The sequence below is a fragment of the Falco naumanni genome, chromosome 12 (assembly GCF_017639655.2).
Source record: "Falco naumanni isolate bFalNau1 chromosome 12, bFalNau1.pat, whole genome shotgun sequence".
Lineage (NCBI taxonomy): Eukaryota > Metazoa > Chordata > Aves > Falconiformes > Falconidae > Falco > Falco naumanni.
The window spans coordinates 22,618,385-22,637,489 of record NC_054065.1 but is presented as its reverse complement, the minus strand read 5'-3'; the positions used below and the strand labels follow the sequence as shown (position 1 = coordinate 22,637,489).

The following is a 19,105-nucleotide window of genomic DNA, read 5'->3' as shown; positions in this document are numbered from 1 at the left end:
GCAAACTCAAGAAGCCTACAGAGAATTTTCCAACGTTAAAATCAAAGCCAGGAACATCCTAAGCACGACCATGCAAGCTGCAGATTTCAAGGAGGCTCCATAACACTCCTTTGATTCTTGCAGCTCAAGCCTGAGCAGATGGAGTAGGTTGGAGGGAAATCACACCGAGCACGGGGCGCTCTGCTCCCCAAAAGCTGATGGGCCTCCGTATCGCCTCTGGTATTCTGGTATCAGCCTGGTTTGGGTAACTTTGTCAAGCTTGTGAGGGCTCCTCTACCCTCCTGAAGCTTCTGTGGAGCACTGACAAGATGACAAATCATGGCATTTCTAGGCATTAGCTGCTAAGTGAATTCCGGGCTTTTAGCATTAGGCCCCTAAATGAATTTAAGTTGTTCTCTGGGAGCAGACAATAACACAAATGCAAGTCCCCTGGAGCCAGTCAATGATCCAAGGGTGAGTCATCCTCTCCCTAGTGGGACAATGCCTCTCCACTCAGCACAGGATGGAGGTTTTGCCTAACACCTGTAGGGTTGTTCAGAATTAGCTGATTAATGATTCTGAAGAATTCAAGTTACCTTCCAGGAATTAACAGAAAAAACAGTACGCGAAGGCTTAGAAACTGCAGTTATAGCTTAGCTTCATTTCTTTTTCCCTTGGCAACAGGTTGGACAATTTGACTTCTTAGAGAATAACTGACGTTGCACTCATCTGCAGTCCCTCTTCTACCATACCCAAACTAGTGATCAGCATCTGAGAAAACTTAGTACTGTGCCATTCTGAAAAAAGAGATTGGCAAGTTTCTGGTTCAGCCTAGTGCAGGCTAGGAAAACTTCTGAAGCCTTGAATACTTCCCTGGGATTTTTCCCAGCAATTTTCACAGTGCTATAAGAACCAATGTTAGCCCCTGATGTCCCTACGTCACGCCTGCTCACCAAGACCTTGAGGTTTAGTAGTTCCCTACCTGATTTTTGAAAGCCAAGCAGATGTGTGGTCATCAAACTAAAGTTCAATTTTTCTCCTACAAGTCAGTTGAAGAAAGAAACTTTTGAAATACTTTTCTAGGGTAAAAGCAATTTCTCCATTAAGGAACACCTAGATAGAGAACTAAACTATCATCCAGAGATCCCATTCTCTTCAGTAGGTAAGAACTTCTTACTTCTGAGTAAGAAGACTCAGGCAAAGCATTTCTTTCCAGCTGCTATGTCCAGTAATGCAAATATTTCACTTAACTGACCGAGTCTCATCCCACATCCACAGACAAATACAGGTAAAATATAAAGAGACAAAACAGTAAGAAATTGCTATTACAGTGATAAAACAGACATTATACACCAAAGTCACCTAGGCAAGGAAAAAGCTGGCTTCTAATCACACCTTCCCATTTCCCAGAATCAGCTCACTGGGATGCACATTCACTGCCTCATCTCCAAAGCTGGTAACTCTGACCTGCAGCCACAACAGCAGCACTTCTGGGCTCACAGGAGGCATTCTTTAACCACAATTTCTTAAAAATAATTGTTTTCATGATAGTCTTCCATCTGCACGCAGTTTATAGCTTTTGCAGGGTCTTGTGTCTGTTTCTAGAACTTGTAACACAAGGCCATGATGCTGACAATGCCCTTTAGATATTATTTATTTTTTTTAATGGCCTAAGCATTGTTACAAGCAGAAGCACTTTACTGAGAAAACACTGGAAAATAGCACCCTGGAAGCTGAATTCTGACCACTACTGATATTAAGGAGGTATTAGCCAGTTACAAATCAGTAACTACACCTAACCATTGCCAGTACTCAGCCTCGTTTTTACCGCAACATAGCTGATGAAGTCCTTTCTACAAAGTTCAGGATGTTATTGTTTTGTCTTCTGAAAGATATTGTTTAATTCAAGATATAAATATTGATTTAGAACACAGTCCGATAAGGCTAGCTCATTGTGAAGCACAGCCAGAAGGAAATCCAACAAGCTTCCAAAAACCTTTCCCAGCCTAGGAAGCAGCTGAACTGTTAGGCACCTGCCTGTTTGTCCATGCACAAACCGAATCACTTTCTGGCAGCGGTAACACCCATTAACTTTGGATACATAGGACCTCCTCCCAACTATAGAATCAATTATCTGACTAATCATAGTTAGGATGGTGTAACATCTTCCACTTACCTGATGAGGTTTCTAATGTTTTCTTTCAAGAAAGCCCGAGCAGCTTCCAAAAAAGAAAAAAAAAAAAAAAAATCAAACAACCAACCAAAGCCCCACAAACTTTAAGGCAATAGTAATTTGCTGTGATTGTTCCTTCCTAGCTGCGGGAATGTTTAAATTACAGAGGTAAACGGGGATATAACCTGCAGCTTTCATAGAAATACTGCAAGAGGCATACCGCCCTGTAGTCCTGGTTGTAAAATAAAGAGCCCATCTGAAAGCGCAACCCAGTGTTGAACTGGACGTTAGTGTTGTTTTATGACAAAAGGCTTGCGTGTCCTGTGCTCGGCAGCACCTGCAACCTCTTTCTGTGAAGAACCTCTTACAGAAAAATGCCTTAGAGATAATCCCAGTTTTGTGGAGAAGGGAGACTGAAAAACACCACCAAAACCCAGAGCATTTTCTTACAGGGATTCTGCTTTCTTTGAAGTAGGTCCCTCCAACTTACCCAGCTCCCAGCTGATGTGCTGGGCTTAACGCCTGAGGGTGAGCGACCGAACTCTTGCAGAGTGTTCACAAGGGTCCTTCTGTGCTCCCACTGAAGACCACTCTGGTTTTAGAAATAAAAGTTGGGCCATAACTGAATGTAATGTCTCATTCCACCCTCTCTAAGAAGTTATCCTACCCTCTGTCCCCAGATAATCCACAGCTGGGGGCTTCATTAAAATAATATTTGCACTACCCTTAAGGAGCTGCCTTTGGATTGCTCTGCTTTAGAAGTTAACAGCACTTTCTTTTCCTCAAAGATATTTTCCAAAGCAAAGGAAGAGAAATTACTGTGCTAGAGCAGTGCAACTCAACTAATGATGCTAATAATTTAATTAGACGCCCTGAGAAAATTTCTCTGTAAGTCAATACTCCTGTGTACAATACATGTATATACCCGGCGTACATGCACTCTGCATATAAGCATGAATGCATGTTTATTAATGACACAGTGTATCATTCACTTATAGATTTTTCCTACATTAAATGGCAGCTTCTAAGGAAAAAAATGAATCATTTTTAGACCACAATTGTATCAGCAGCTGTCAAAAATGGTAATCTTATCTCCAATCAAGTTACACGTTATACACTTTATTAGTAACACATAATGGTAAGGAATAATGCCACCCACATATACACATACATACAATATTGCAATCCGAGAATATTCATAAGGAATTTTTAATTGTCTCTTGAAAAAAAAGAATGGGACACTAACAAAACCAAAATATTACAGAAAAAATATTTGCTCTCTTCATGAGAAGAACCAAGACATGAGCAGTAAATAACATGGGTCTTGACATGGAAATACATTTCTTAGGAATATTTTTTGCTGAATTCATTCTAGTTCATGCGTTAACATCCCCTCTCCTCACAGACTTCAGACTGAATGGTGGAGGGGGAAAATCACCTGCAATACAATAACTTAGCTTGCCAACTGTGCATCATTAGTAGCCTATAACACTTAAGGTGATACATACACGTCTTGAAAGACAGCAACCCAAAAGGTCAAGTTCCCATTCACGCAGGAAAACTCATGAGTTCACAAAATAGAAAACAAAAGCAATAAATTCTTACAGCTTAGCCCAACTTCACTTGGTTGTAGACACACAAGATAGTCCAAATATTTCTCAAAAAGCATTTTTTCATTAGGCAACATGGGCTGGCATCTCTAATTACACACTCCAGTGATTGTCTTTGAAACAACAGACTGTCTTGAACAAAAAAGATGTCCAAGAGGATGAAGTTAGGATTCATTTCACGTTAATAGAGCTTTCCTAGGTATTCTTTCCACTCCTTCCCTTGCTCATTCTTCCTTGTAAAACATAGGCATTCAGCAATAGAAAGAGATGTTATTAAAGACAAGCACTCATCTACAAAATAAATGCTCTGAAGGACTTATCTACCAAGCTGAAGAAGAAAGCTCCTGATGGCAGCAGTTCCAGACTATGCCTGACAGGTCTAGTATTTTCACACCCAGCCAAAAGAAACGAGGATTTTAAGGCCATGTTAGGAATCCTGAATGAAAATGGGTCAATGTTCTCTGGGTCTCTCCCACTGAAGTTAGCAAAAGTTTAAAATGGTCTGGAAGAAACAAATGAAGAGTTATTTTAAAGGCTCATCTTTGAATCTTGTAGCTGTAAGTTAGCAATTACACATGCTGGTGGGCCCCTGGGAACCTGGGGGCAGCCCCCTTGCTCACCATGACATGAGTTCTCTTGCATCCTCTACAGTTCTCTTGAAGCTCTTCAAGGAAAAGCATATTGAAAAGCAAAAGCTGATGCATGGGACTGAGATGCCTCTTCTCACTTTCCTACTCCATCCTCTCATAGTTGAGATGTAGAGCTGACACGTCAGAAACCCTATTTCCAATTCCAGATGGACGTTTGATTGGGTGGATGTTGTTTGTTTAAAAAACAAAAATTAAAAGCAGAAAAATCAATGCCCCAACTACCCCAAATCTATTTCTGCCATGAGCTAGAACCTCAGTGTCTTGACAGACAGGTAAAATTATTGCATAAAATACTGGTTTGTTCTTTATTTGCTCTTTAGTTTGCTGCTCGGCCTTTTATTCAAATACTTAGAAATAGCTCACAGGTTTCCAACTTTCAAGCTCCTTTTAGAGGGGGAGTATCAAATCCAGGATGCAATTAAGCCTTCATTATTCGGAATATTTTCTTTCAAGGGACCCAGCAGGTTTTCCAGCATGCCAAAATCTTGTTTGGACCTTTTCAGAGGGTAGCCAAGTAATTTGGCAGAAGATAACAAACACAAGGAGCCAGAAGGGCTAGAGTAATTTTTCAATAATTGGCTGAACATAACTAAAGAGACTGGAAACAAGTAGTGAAGAAAGGAATTAGAAGAAAAAAAGTTCAATCTTTGACCTTGAATAGTGTGTACTGGACATCTCAGAAAGCATTCTGAATACTGCCAAAGACTTTCTACTAGACATTTGAAAACACTTCTCCAAAACTGCAAAAATATTATCTCGTTAAGATATTGCAACAGTGTAAGTCTAAAGCAACCACTGGCCATGAACACAAATATTTACTGAATCTGTATCTTGCTGAAGAACGTATATATTTTGGCACACATTATTACCATTTTTCCAAAGGGAAAACCCACCCACAGATACCAAAAGGCACAAACTTTCACTTTGCTCACTCAGGCTGAAAACGTATACATCCCATCATGGGGCAGCTTATATCAAAGCAAGTCATTAAATGTAAAGAACTGACATAATGAAAGCATCTCTACTTCCACTCCTACACTCTTGCCTGCTGTTTGAATATGTATGAGTTACTTTTCCTATATTCAGCTACCTCACCAGGGGACTCTTCCCACAGACCTCGCCTCTCCAGGAGCAGCAAGATGTGCCCATTTTCTCTGTAGCACTGGACCTGACAAAGAGACATAGATCCTTTTTGGAAAGGTGAGTGTTCCAAGCATGCTTAGCTTATTCTGACAGGCATATTGCCATTCAGCCTTCCCATGTCTGATGCATTTATCATACAAAATGTTAAATCAAGATCATCAAGTTTAGAGGCTAAGTTTAGACAGCTAACTTTACAAGGTTCTTTTTCATAGAAAAGGATTCTCTAAATCTACAGTGAAACAAGAGAAAGAAAACTATTTAATGATACTTTTCATATTGAAAATGATTTTGGAGTTAAAAAGTTCCCCACACCCAACTGTAACAATCCATGGAAAACTTCGAGTAGGGTTCCACCTTCTGGATGGCACTACATCTGTGGGAACTCAAAGAGACGGCATCACTGATGGTACTGAACCTGCAGGCTGAGCTTAAAGACTGCAAAAATTTAAATGTTTGCAAAAAGTCCACTAACTCAGGTCTGACACTTTCATTAATAGTAGGGCCTCAGTGTTACTGTAGTGCCATCGGTTCTGTAGATGTAGATAGAGCACAAGGTAAAGGAGAGTATTTTCAGAAGCACTGCAGTGAGAAATCCACATCCCAAATTCATATAGATGTAGTAACACCAAGTGAGTGTTAATGAAGTCTGCTCCTTTTGTAGCTAAGAAGGACAATATAAACAGCAAATATTTCATCAAAGTGAAACGTCACTATTTTCCTTTCAGTCATCCTTACAGCTTTTAACAAACTGCAAAAGACATTATTTAAGTTATATGAGCACAAAAATTTCACAGGACAAATGATACAACTCACAAAGCAGACAAATAAATGCTAAAAAGGATAGAACAAATATTCAGAGGTTTAACACACAAAATGGAATTTCTTCAGCAGCACTGATTAAACCCAAGATGAGGCAAGGATCTTTACAAAGTAAAGGCACCAGCTCTTTGTAAACACGTACTCCTCTCACTTTAACTGAGAAAGCACTCAAAATATTCCGTGGAGGCAACCTGTGCGGTAGCGTTCCATTGCCTATAAATACTACATAGGAGAGATATCAAAGGCCTTTCCTCTCCTTTTTACTATATTTAATAAGAAAATTTTTTCTTCAGTTTATCTAGTGGAAAAGTCTTTAAGTCTCCCCAGAAATGTTCTAGTGAATCTGTAAGACAGTGTTTTCTCTTATCTGCCCTCTGATATCTATCAAGAAGTTTCAAGGCAAGAGAAATTTCAGATGCCAGTATGAACCACACACATTTGCAGTCATCTCTTGTTTTCAGTATTGTGCTATAGACAGTTTCCCAGAAGGAACCAATGGCTTATATTAAAAATACAGATACATTTTAAAAAAAAAAAAAAAAAAAAAAAAAAGGAACTTGTGCACATCCTCCAGCTGTACAGCTACCTACTCTGACTTTTCAAATGCACTAGCAAAGACTGAACAAGAAAAGAAGATTAGATACTTCTGATCATGATAACTGTACTTCAGGATTCCACATTTTTTGAAGTATGCATCCTGAATGTACACGTCTCCCTAGCGTGGAGAATATTCACACAGTTCTTTACTAATGAAACTGCAAAACTCAAAAACTGGTAAAATAAATACTCCATACAAAGGTGAATTGTTTGCATCTTGGACAAAAGGAACTGAGCATCTTCACAGTGTCCACTGCACAACTATCACAAATATCACCAAACACATTTTACTACTCATACACACAGATCCAGTGATTACGCTAATTGATGTTGTTCAGTATCCAACCAAGCTTGTGCGTTTCTAAGTCACCTTCTTTCAGCTTTATAAAGCTGACTGAATTTTTAATGTAGTACTTTCAGGTTCTACAGGACTGTCAACTGGTACCTGGAGAGGGGGAAAAAAAACAACCAGGAATTAAGCTGTTATTCAACAGAAGCTATTCTCAACCTCCGTATTCCTGGGTAATTGCATACACTATTGGAGCCTAACCTAATAATTAATTAGCAAAATCAGGCATTTATAGAAAGCCTTATTTTCCTTTACCCTCTGTAATGAAAAAAAAACCCAACAAAAAAAACCAACAAAAAAACCCTACAGAATTGAGTTTCTTAGTGTAACTCTAAAGTATGTATTTACTGCATATAGATATTTATCATCTAGAGAATAACTTTCAGGTTTTTTTCTTCAATACATTTAAACACAGCAGAATCTTGCTGATCAAGGTTTGGTATCAAAGTGCTGTTGTACCTTATTAACACAGGCAGCTCTCTATTTATGGTAATAACAGGGCAAGGACTCCTGCCTTCTGTTACACCCTGGCTAATAAGTCATGGGCCACTGCCTACAGTCAGCATGTACATCCCCAAGACAGCCCCAACCCAGGCTGGTAAAGCTACAGGATGCCCAGCTGCAGAGGTTTCAGGTTCAAGTTAGCTCATATAGCACCAACTTGGAAGTTTCTGAACGTTATGCAGACAGTAACAGTGTGCACTTGATCACAGATGATCAAAAGCAAGACACCTACACATAAAAAGAAGCCTGACAGAGGATCTTGCAATACCCAACTCCAAAAAGCAGTTTCATTATCTTAATCCAAATGATCAAAAAACCCACAGCACTGAAAAAATGTTTCCACTGACAGTCTTATTTCTACAGGTAACCGTGACAATTTGGAAAAGCTGCTGAAACAGTCTTGGAACCGCCTGAACAGCTGAAAATGCTGCGCTCACTGTTTAAATTGAGAGGGTGCTCAGCAGAAGAGGAGACCCAGCTCTTCATGTACACAGGATAGAAACTGCAGCATGACTTCTGTTCACCAGACACTGACTTCACCTAAAAGGACTTCAGGTATTTTAAATAAAATATGTCATCTATAGCACAGCCTCCTAACCCAATACACAAAAAGGCTTTACAATTTACAATGCTACCTGCAAATATGAAAAAGCAAGATTCAAGCAGTAAAAGCAGAGATTAATATTAGCCACTTAAAATTCAAGAAAATCTGAGAGCAGAAGTCTTTTAGTTTTTTTCATGGGAGCTAAGGGGAGAAACAGATACCTGAGGGTACCATCCCATGTGGTTCTGTTGTTCCAAAACAGCATGGAAACAATCATAAGATTTGGTCAATTGTCTTTTGCTGTTAATATTATTATGCCAACAGAAGCCAAGCATTCAAGTACAGTAACACAATCATGGTAAGAGAGTCAGCACTTACAGCTTTAACATCCAAATTCATAATCCCTGAATTCACATTGTGTCTTCGCAATTCTGATTTTATTAAGGCTGAAACAAAAATGTAAAAAGAAAGCTGGTTCACAACTTTGCAATGACATGCATTTCAAGGGAAATGCACAGTGCAAGCACATGGAAGCTGCTTTCAGCTCATATTAAAATACCTGTATTCGCTCTTTCACAATTTGAACTTACTGACAATTTGAACTCGCTCCTCACAAAGCACACACAGAAAACTACAATAAAAGCTTTTAAACCATGAGTGCATAAAGCAAAGCTTGATGATTTTAGCACTTTCAGTACATTTGTAAGTATCAGCGTAAGTCACAGGTACAGTTCAGGAACACATCAGCAGTTTCTTGCATTTGGAGAACTGCAAACTGTCTCCATTTATGTATTTGTTTACATTTATTATCCTACTCTGGAGACAGACATCTGCCTCGAATTCAAGACATGGCGACAGATGGCTGTCCATATATCAGCAATATTATCCTTTAAACAAAGGGTGTGCACACAGCAATTATTTGAAGTGAAAAACAAAGCAAAAAAAAACCTTTCAATCAAACCCTGCCTGCATTTATAACTTTTGTCAGTCCAGACAGAAAGCCAAATATTTAAATCCCAGATGTCTGAGACATCTAAAAACTACCCAGAAATTCACTATCTCAAAAAAGCTTCCACATTTTTACATTAAAGAAACTAGTTACTTGCATTTCTGATTAATTACCTGTTAAGATAATGCCCACAAAAATCCAAGCACAAAGAAAGAGGTTTCCTGCATGAGGATTGTAGTCCGTTGTGAGCTTTCCTTGAACAAGCGTGAAGACAATTCCAAATATCTACAAACAAACAAATCACTTCATCAGGATCACATTGAAAACAGCCATCACTTTACCTTGCAAAGTTTCAGGTCACATCTTAAAATAACCAGATTAAAAAATTAAGGCTACAGCAACATGACAGAGACTTAGCAGCCAAGTTTGAGAAAGCCACCTTAGATTTGAGCAGAGTGGCTTTCCTGACCATTACTTCACTTGAAGAAATAAGATGATATAACCTGTGCTGATGCATTAAGGAGACCGGAGGAAGTGCCTTCAGATTCTGGGTATGTAATTTCCACAGCGAATTCAAACCCAAGTGGGAGATAGCCAGTCATGAAGAACCTGTTGAAGATAAGAGTAAGAGGGTGACAGGTGTGGCCTTCATCTATTACTACAGCTAAGAAAATCAAATGTAAACACATGGTATTAGGAATTAGCTGGTACTCTTAACTGTCTGTTTTCAAGACCTAACATGATCCAATACTTGTTTTGCCTGCTTCATTCCCCTGACCTCACCCAACCATTTTAGCTATATGTCTCTCTGTTTTGGACAAAGATGTTTTAACATATTTGTCCTGTTTCTCATATCACCTGCACTCCACTCCTTACATATTAAACAACCTTCTCTGACCAGTCCACAAACCATTCCATAACTGAAGCCAATTACTTTCAAAATGAAAGACATACACAAACACCATCCTTTGATCAGCCCAAAGATCCATGCTGGAGGACAAAAAGAGAGTAGAGAGAGAGGCTGGACACTGTAATGCCTGCTAGCAAGTGCTGTGGAAGAAGCTGAGGCGACCGATAGGTGACAGAAAGAGCAGGGATTTAATGCAGTTGAGGTTGGTTGATTGATTAGTCATTAAACTGAAACTATCCAGACATTTCCGGCTCTACCTTGACTGTTGTGTCTCGATACAGCACTATTCCCCAAGCACCTTTTGGGGCTTTTAGATTACATATCTATGAGAAATGCTCATGCTCTTCTGAGCAAACAAAGCATCCAGCATGTTGCTTGGGTTATCAAAACATAGATTAATCAAAACGCACAGAAGCCAGCGTTCCTAGATTTGCTCAGTCAAACCCTAATCATTTATGAACTGGTCAACAGAAAGATTCAGCTTTACTGCAGACAACTTTTTGAATTCAAACCAAACAAACTGATCACATACAGACTTCTGTTAGGTCCATTAAAATCTTAAATGGAATTCACTGGAAAGTCAGTTACTTTTATATTTATTCTGATGTAACAAGATAAAACTCTAGTAAACCCTATCTGTACTGTGAGCTATAGGCATAGGTTGAGAGCATGGTGACAGAATATACATAGAATCATTTAGTTAAAACAGTTAAATATTGTTTCTGAACAGAACTGAAGTAACTCTTCCAGTCCTCTTTAAGTGCTCACCCAAGTACTCCTCCAGTCACGAACACTACTATAAGGTATCCGAGGTCCAGGGTGAAAGTAAATACAAGCAACCCAATGAATGACAGAATGTAAACAATCAAAGTAGTTTGCCTGCAACCCAACCAAAAAAAAAGGAAAACAATTAACACTGTTAACATAAGGTCATAGAACATTGCTGAAGCATGGAAGAGTAACATAGACATTACTTCCTCCCTAAAAACTGACATTCTACAGCTATAAAATTTGCTCCGTGTAATTCTGACCCAAATGTATCATGTAATGAGAATGTATCTCTTCCCAAACTCTTTATTGCCTTGGTTATACGACTGCTTCACTCAAAGCTACAGACACTTACTCAGATTTAAAAGAGTGGACAACCACAGGAGATACTATTACCTTAAGACTATTTTAGTTCTCCACTATACTGCACCTCTTGGCCATTCTGAAGTGCTGCCCATTATGCAATGCATGCGCAGCCAAATCGAACACCAGTAGCAATAAAAGTCAGCCTAAGAGGCAAGTCAAACAAATCTCATTACATTGTTCTATTTGTTTGAAGTCTGGAATAAAGGATATCATCCAAAATATTAAAGCACACATCACTTATTTATAAGCCAACACACTAGCAAAAACAAAGCCTATCTACAGCATTAACGTCCATTAGGTTTCTAGAGCTCTTGCCCATAATGTACTAAGAGTCACAGGGGAGAACTACCCCAGCACAAGCAGCACTGCTGAGGGGCACCACACCATGGGTGATAGACCCAGAAGCTCCTACCCCAGAACAGAGTTCTACTCCACGGTCATCCCCTGAATTAACGCAATGTTATGCTTACTAATAGGACCAGGAGTAGTATTAAAAAAATGAGAATCCATCAACTGCCTGTTTTACAAAACAATGCAGAGTAAGTTTTGAACCTTTATGCTTTCCTAGGAGAAGGAGTCCACTGGGCCACCCGGCCACTGTATGTAGGATATAAAGTGCTGTCCTTGTTAGCCTTACACTCCTGAAGAGATAGGAGTAGATGGAAAACCCCTTCGTATCTTTGCATTCTCTTCTCTCATTTCTTTGGGCCAAGAACCAGTAAGAGTTTCAAGCTTTTGCTGTAGCCTCAGAAACTAGTCTCCATCAAGGCCACTAAAAGATCACGGATGAACTGCACTTTATCTTCAGTTCACTTCAGCCCTTACGTCACAGTATTTTTCTAATGCAATAGCACCGCTCTCCTACCCCTAACCCCATACATGCCTACCCACACTTACTTGTATGTTTTAGTGTAATCCAGCCACAAACCACAAATAATCGAACCCACCATTCCTGCCACCACCAGTGTCAAGCCAATTCTCCCAGCGTTCACTTCTTCTCCCTTTCAACAAATATTTATATGGTGCTCATTAATAACTTGCTTCCACTCAGAGTCAAGTTCAGACCTCTTGGCAGTCATAAGCGCAAACAAACATTCCTATGACTCCCACAGCTGTATGGTGCAAGAGACTGTAGGGGGGTATAAAGGAAACCAAATGTCCGAGCACACATAGCACCTTCATAATAATGAACATCACCTCTGCAAATGTACAGTTAAAAAAACAAAACCAAACCAAAACACACACAAAAAAAAAAACACCCAAAGAAGATCCAAGAAACTTACCTCATAATGAGTTACGATCATCTGGTTTAATAACGTGGAGACAGAATAAAATGCCCCAGTCATAATACCTGCAGTACCAAAAGAAAAGCTTCAGTCATTCCAGGGGTACACACACAGATCTGCTACCCTAGAGTTAATCTTCTGATATTTAAGACTCACGTTAGAGGCAAAACTTTTTATCTGCCAAGTAAAATCTCTTCACCAGGCCTTTAAATGGTATTTTGAATCCTGCTGGATTTTCCAGCATTAGCTGCTGAGTAAGTAAAAGTTTGACCCTCCCTTCCCCATAAAAAAAAATCACAACTAAAATACGATGTACTTTTAGCACACATTCGAACTGTTCTGCCAGACTACAGCCAGACAGCACCACTCACCGTAACTGATCAGCAAAAGTACAAATGGAGCATTTTTGAACAAGTTAATAATCGACTGCTTGTAGGAATAATCCTCAGGAGGCATAGTTTGCAGGACTGCTTGAGAGTGACTAGGAGGGTATTTTGGCTTTTCTTCAAACACTGGGGAAAAAGAAGGAGGAACAATTTTGATTTGTCTTTATCAGACTAATGCTTTTTCTTTTTGAAGTGTTTCAGCTTGATGAATTTCAGAATATTAACTTTTTTTTAACACTTCCATGAAAAAAATGTTCTAGATGTCCTCATGGAAGAATCAAGTCACAGCCACAAAGGGCGTGATAACTATTTGGTCACAGCTGATTGCTACCAACTTAAGAGTCACAGACAGACTTCATCTGCAATGTGTCTAGACACTACACACTAGTGTCTGAATGTTAAGGTTAACAGAGAGAATTCAAATTGTATCATAAGGTTTTTCTAGCAAAAAGCCTAAGTGGCCTAAATATTCTGAGAGATGTCACCCCATGTGAAGAAGCAACATACAGTAAACTAGTTGTCACTTAACCCTGGCACAACAGGTAAGTGAACACAAGTAAATTGGAGAAAACATAATCTCAACTACTTTGAGCAAAGCCAGATGCTTTAAGAGATGTGCTAAACACCCCCTACAGTCACCGTTTAAATTGCAAGAACGGCACACTTACCAACCCCTGTTAAGAAGAACAAAAGCGTGGAAACTATTGCTGTCCCGTAGAACATGATGCTGATGTTATGTGCCATTAGATCAATATCGTCGGGCGTATTTGGAACCAAAACAGGTGGCAACAAAAAGCCAATCGCAGTGCCAAGCTGCAAAGCAAGAAAAGAAAACCCAAAATCATTGTCCTGTGAACATAAAAATTAACAGAAAAGAAAATCCTTACCAGGTAGAATTCTGAATTTGTATCATAATAAGTATTAATAAAACTATGAAGGACACGTGTTCCTTTATTATTATACTTCTGAGCCATTTGCTGTCAATGGCATTTCACAGTCAGGTCATAGAATCATAGAATGGTTTGGGTTGGAAGGAACCTTGAAGACCACCTGTACCAACCCCCCTGCCACGGGCAGGGGCACCTTCCACTAGACCAGGCTGCTCAAAGCCCCATCCAGCCTGGCCCTTAACACTTCCAGGGATGGGGCATCCACAGCTGCTCTGGGCAACTCGTTCCAGTGCCTCACCACCCCCACAGTGAAGAATTTCTTCCTTTTCTCTAATCTAAAGCTCCCCTCTTTCACATCTTCCATAATTCAGGTTTTAACCTTTCTACTTCTGAATTAAACTACAATACTATACCTAGTATATAACGCATTTAACAACTAAGCATTAAGGATTTTTTTTCAGAAGAATCTTTCACAGCAAAACACTGTGCCTGCCCATAAATACTGCAACTGAATGCCTAGAACATTCCAGCTACTCTTTAGAAACACTCCTCTCGATGTCACGATCCTGCCACTACAGTAACAGACTGACAAGCAAGGTTTATTGCAGAACTGATAGAGCAAAGAAGAGCAAGAGAAAAGGAGCATCCTTATCAACAAACACAAAACCAAACCCTACATCTGCCATTATTGCTGAGAAAATAAAGGAGAATCACACAATATAGTAGTAGTCGGTTTGTATCTGGAGTCAATTCCAATGTAGCAACTGATTTTGTATGAAAAACAGACAAAAACCAAGAACTGAAATTTTTAGTGCGTAGAGATAGATAGAAAGAAAGAAAAAAAAAATATGAAGGAACAAGAGTCTTGGACTACTCTCTAATTTCTCTCTGCTGCTCCTCCAAAACTAAATTGCATTTTAAAGTGTTAGAAAAAATGTTATTTTTTTTAAACTAAAAAAACCCTGCATCTATTTCAGGTAAAAGATTTTAAAAAAAAAAAAAAAGCACCAAAGACTGTTAAGAGTAGCAAGTCCAACAATCAGAAACCACTCAACACAAAGGTGTGCCAATGTGGATACGAAGTGCCCTTTGTGTGTATGCCCAACGCAGCTTTCGCTGCCTTTTTTTTTTTTCCCCTGCGAAGACCATCAGTTTTACACTGAACCCAGTGCTCACCTGAAGAATTTGTCTTTTTATTCTCACCCTTCAGTATATGAACCCTAACAAACATGAACTGAGCACACAATTACTCTTTTACTTTAGATACGTTTTTTCCTCCCCCAGAGTGAGCCTATACAGTGCCCACAATATTCCAAGAAAGTCACGCGATACCATTTTTCACCTTTTACACCCAGAGAGGCTAAGGCCAGAAGGATAGAGATCTGGTGTGCCCAGTTTGAGATGCTGAATACTTGTGGAAATAACCCTTGACGGGTACATCACTGCATTCCCAGTGATCTGTGTTTCAACTGCAAATGATCAGCATCTCAAGAGATAATGGGTGCGATCTGACTTTCGATAAATACTCTGTCCCTCCCCTTTGTGCGGTCCCAGCCCTGTTTGCTGTAGCGATGAAGTTATGCAAAGTACCTGACAAGAAACTGGCTGACCAGCAGCCCAGTCAGTTATAGCAACTTCATTCTGTTACGTAGTCCATCTTGTGCAATTAACCAATTACAGTGTGACTGTATTGTAATGTGTATGCAGGAGTGAACTGCATTGGGATACACAGACAACATTACCTCCAACTTGAGTGCCTAATTTGGTGTTTCACGCCCTTTTCAATCTAGCTTTCTAGAGTGCTTTTTTTTTTTAAGAAAGTAAAAACTGAGGACAGAGAAATTCTGTTGTTTGACACCACGAGACACAAGCAGGACTGGGATATTAAGACCTACATAGCACGAAGCTCTGAGCCAGCAGGGTACCACAGAGCTACAGAATAAGCCATTATCCTTTGTGAAGGGCTGCCAGAGGGAGATGAAATGCACCTTTGTCAGTGCGTTTCACAGGTGTTTCCCTGGCAGAGGACCATCAAGCATGTCAGCACATCAAGATCTGTCCTAGCTTCTGGAATGGAATATGCTCCAGAACTAAGGTTTGGGTTTTTTACATCTCTGCTCCAGTTTTCCTTGCCCATCTCTCTCATGGTTCCTACCTGCACAGCCCCTGCACGCCTGCTTCTGTCCTGCACCGCTCCAACTCCCCCATCTCAGCATCTGAGCAAAGCACCAGTTTCAGACTCCAAGTTGCATCCTTGGCACTGTACTGTGGAACTGAAATCTCAGTAACTCCTTGCTATTGGGATGACTGGTGCTTGTCTGAAAGAGTGGATTTAGCTGCCAAAGAAACCTTTAACCTGATTCCAGGTCATAGATGCAACATTTTTGCTCAACTGCTAAAACAACCAACAAACAACTCCCAAAGTCTTCAGTCCAAAGGGACAGCTGACTTGTCCACTGGAAGACTTCAATGTAAAAAAAAAAATTGCTTTAGATAAGCATCGGTAAAACCCTCAGCATCCAGGTACGAGCTAATGAGCAACCCTAACTGTAAATATGTAACATTACTATTACCACTGTAATAATCCAAAGTGCACAAACATAAAATCATTAGACTCACCCGAGGAAAAACAAATCCCCTATTACCTTCATAAAACCATACCTAAGACCTCAGCCTTCACCAGCAATGTTGACTGGAATCTTAACATTTTGTTGCCACAAAAAAGCAGGGACAGTAGCAGGGGGCTGGAACAAGGCTATGGGAACAAAAAACCCATCGGTATCATATCCTCACCCGTGCTTTCAGATACACCTGTTCCAGCTCTCTGAAACCAGCCAGGACCAGCAAGCTCAAGGAAATGCATGATTGTTAACAGCTGCCCACAGTGACATGAACTACCCCAGCGCTACAGAAAACTCAGAGAACTTCACAAGTGGGACACTGGGGCTCTCTGTGAAAGTTCACGTACTTTACACCTCTCCACACTGGGGGTGGATTCAGTCTGATGAGTGATGCAAGAGGCAAGATGTCTCATGCAAGAGCAAGAGAAAGCAGAGCAGGATGACTTCTGAAAAGGGTCTCAACCGATGTACTGCAGGTGGCTGACAGAAGTGCATGAGCTGCTGCTCACTGCCAGAGTCCTGCAACGCCCAGCCGGCTGCGATGTAACATCACCTCCATCACTCTTCCTCTCTCCAGCGCTGCCCCATAACCCTTTCCTGAAGAATGCTATTTCCCCACTTGAAACGGCTCAGTTTTAACTCAACGCCACACCAGACTAAGGTGGCCCACATCCCCCCAGCCTCCCTTGCCCCTCTGCCCCTACCTGGTTGCCCAGCACCGCCACGGCGCAGGCGGTGGAGACCTCGGTGGGGCCGAACCAGACGGAGGCGATGCGTGAGGGCAGCCCCAGGATGAAGACCTGGGCGACGGCGCAGACGGCCTGGGCTGCCAGGGTGAGGGGGTAGCGGCCGGGGGCCAGGCTGGCACACTTGAGCCAGGCGCCCAGGCCGTTGAGGCCAGCGCCCAGCAGGGCGGTGAGGCGCAGGCCGCGGGCATCCAGCAGCCAGGTGGCGGGCAGGATCAGCGGCACGTAGGCCACCATGTAGACCATGGAGAGCCAGTCTATCTGCGTGAAGGAGACGCCGTAGAAGCCGGCGAAGACGTTGCTGAGGATGCTGTACTGGATCCACTGGAAAGCGTTCACCAGCGAGTAGCAGCTGAAGACGGCCAGCACCGCCAGGCGCCGCCGCGACAGGCGCGTCTCGGGCGGGCCGCCCGCCGCCAGCATGGCCTCGGCCTCGGCCGCCCGCTCGCCCGCCGCCTCCTTGCCGGGCAGGAAGCCGTTACAGCGCTGCAGAGCGGGCACGGCGGCAGCCGCCGGCATCTCCGCGCTCTCCCCCTCCGCCTCCTCCTCGCCGCCCTCCTCCACCATCTCGGCCGTCTCCCCACCCAGCTTTCCCGGCGGCGGCGGCGGCGGCGGGCGCAGCCCGGCTCTGCCTGCCAAGGTCACCTGGCTCTCCGGCTGCGGCCCCGCCACCGAGCCCACGCCGCCGCGCCACGGGGCGGAGCGGAGCGGGAGGCGGCCCCGGGGCGGGCGGAGAGGGCGCGCCGGGAGGGGCGGCTGGGGCGGCGCGGCGGTGCGTGGCTCGGTGCCTGTGCTGGGCACTGCACACGCACGCACGCAATGCGCGCACGCACACACACTTCCCACAGTCCTTTAAACGGAACCGATAGAGCCTGTCCGTGCGGGTGGCTGCCCATACGGAGACGGGAACGATGTACATAACCCCCACGACACCCCAGAGGAAGACGCATCACCTCACCCCGCAACGGCTCTCCCGGCCGGCGCGCCCCGCACAGCCCGGGCCGAGCGGCCCCAGGCCCGGCTGCCGCCTGCCCCCCCGCCTGTCCCGCGGGCACAGGGGCCCGCAGCGCTGCCCGCACCCTCAGGGGCGACCCCTGCCCTTGCCCTGCCACAACGAGACCTGCCTCTCGGCAGGATGCAGAGGAGCGCGCTGAGGTGACACGGGGCGGCTGGGCAGGGCCGTAGGCCGGCCTGGCAGGGCAGGGCAGGGCAGGGCAGGGCAGCCAGGACGGGCACAGCGCGGGGGGCTGCAGGCCGCCCCAGCCCCTCGTGGCCTCCAGAGCCGCGGGCGGCACGTTCCTCGTATCCACCAGCCTCTGACGTTTGATTTGATGCGTACCCCAGACAGCTGCCCGTCGGGGTGACGCGTGGAGGCGGTTAGCTGCCACCTCGGTGAGCAGCCTCCCTCAGAGCCCGCGGGGAGGTGTCTGGGGGAGCGGGGCCTGGCACCCCGCCGCGGCCTGCAGCACACCCTCGTCAAGGGACAGGTCGTTCTCCAAAGAGCATTAGGAACATACAGAAATATTTATGTCTGTTAACATCAGGAGTACGTTACCGGTCCCTGTGGGAAATGATTTGGGGCGCGCTCAGCAGATCACACAGCGCCGTTGTTCACCTGTATGGCAGAGCCTGGCCTGGTCTGTGTCCGCAGGGTAGAAGCGCTTAGCCACCAGCCTCCAGTTCCCTCGCTAATTATGAGGTGGTATTTTACTCCAGATCAGGTGATCTGTGTAAGCCACAGTCTCTGATCTTATTTACAGCATGAAGAATAATATAAACACATGCTTCAAAATATTAATTAGGCTACGTTTGCTT

The 19,105-nt window shown here is 43.0% G+C and overlaps 1 protein-coding gene across 2 annotated transcripts; it reads right to left on the bottom strand.

Moving 5' to 3' along the window:
• Positions 1 to 3,250: 3,250 nt before the first annotated feature.
• Positions 3,251 to 18,011, bottom strand: FLVCR1 (FLVCR heme transporter 1). 2 transcript variants are annotated; one of them, XR_005830463.1, is made up of 11 exons: positions 17,249 to 18,011; positions 13,702 to 13,846; positions 13,019 to 13,159; positions 12,645 to 12,712; positions 12,259 to 12,362; positions 10,996 to 11,106; positions 9,821 to 9,926; positions 9,491 to 9,602; positions 8,747 to 8,814; positions 4,383 to 7,416; positions 3,251 to 4,264 (listed from the first exon to the last, which is right to left on the bottom strand). XR_005830463.1 is itself a non-coding variant. In XM_040612212.1 (10 exons), the coding sequence occupies exons 1-10, from the start codon at positions 17,855 to 17,857 to the stop codon at positions 7,354 to 7,356; spliced, it is 1,527 nt and encodes a 508-aa protein (XP_040468146.1). In that variant the 5' UTR covers positions 17,858 to 18,011; the 3' UTR covers positions 3,251 to 7,353. The 2 variants fall into 2 exon arrangements, 1 of the variants encoding a protein (XP_040468146.1); XM_040612212.1 differs by having other exon boundaries at positions 3,251 to 7,416.
• Between the last annotated feature and the right edge of the window lie 1,094 nt (positions 18,012 to 19,105).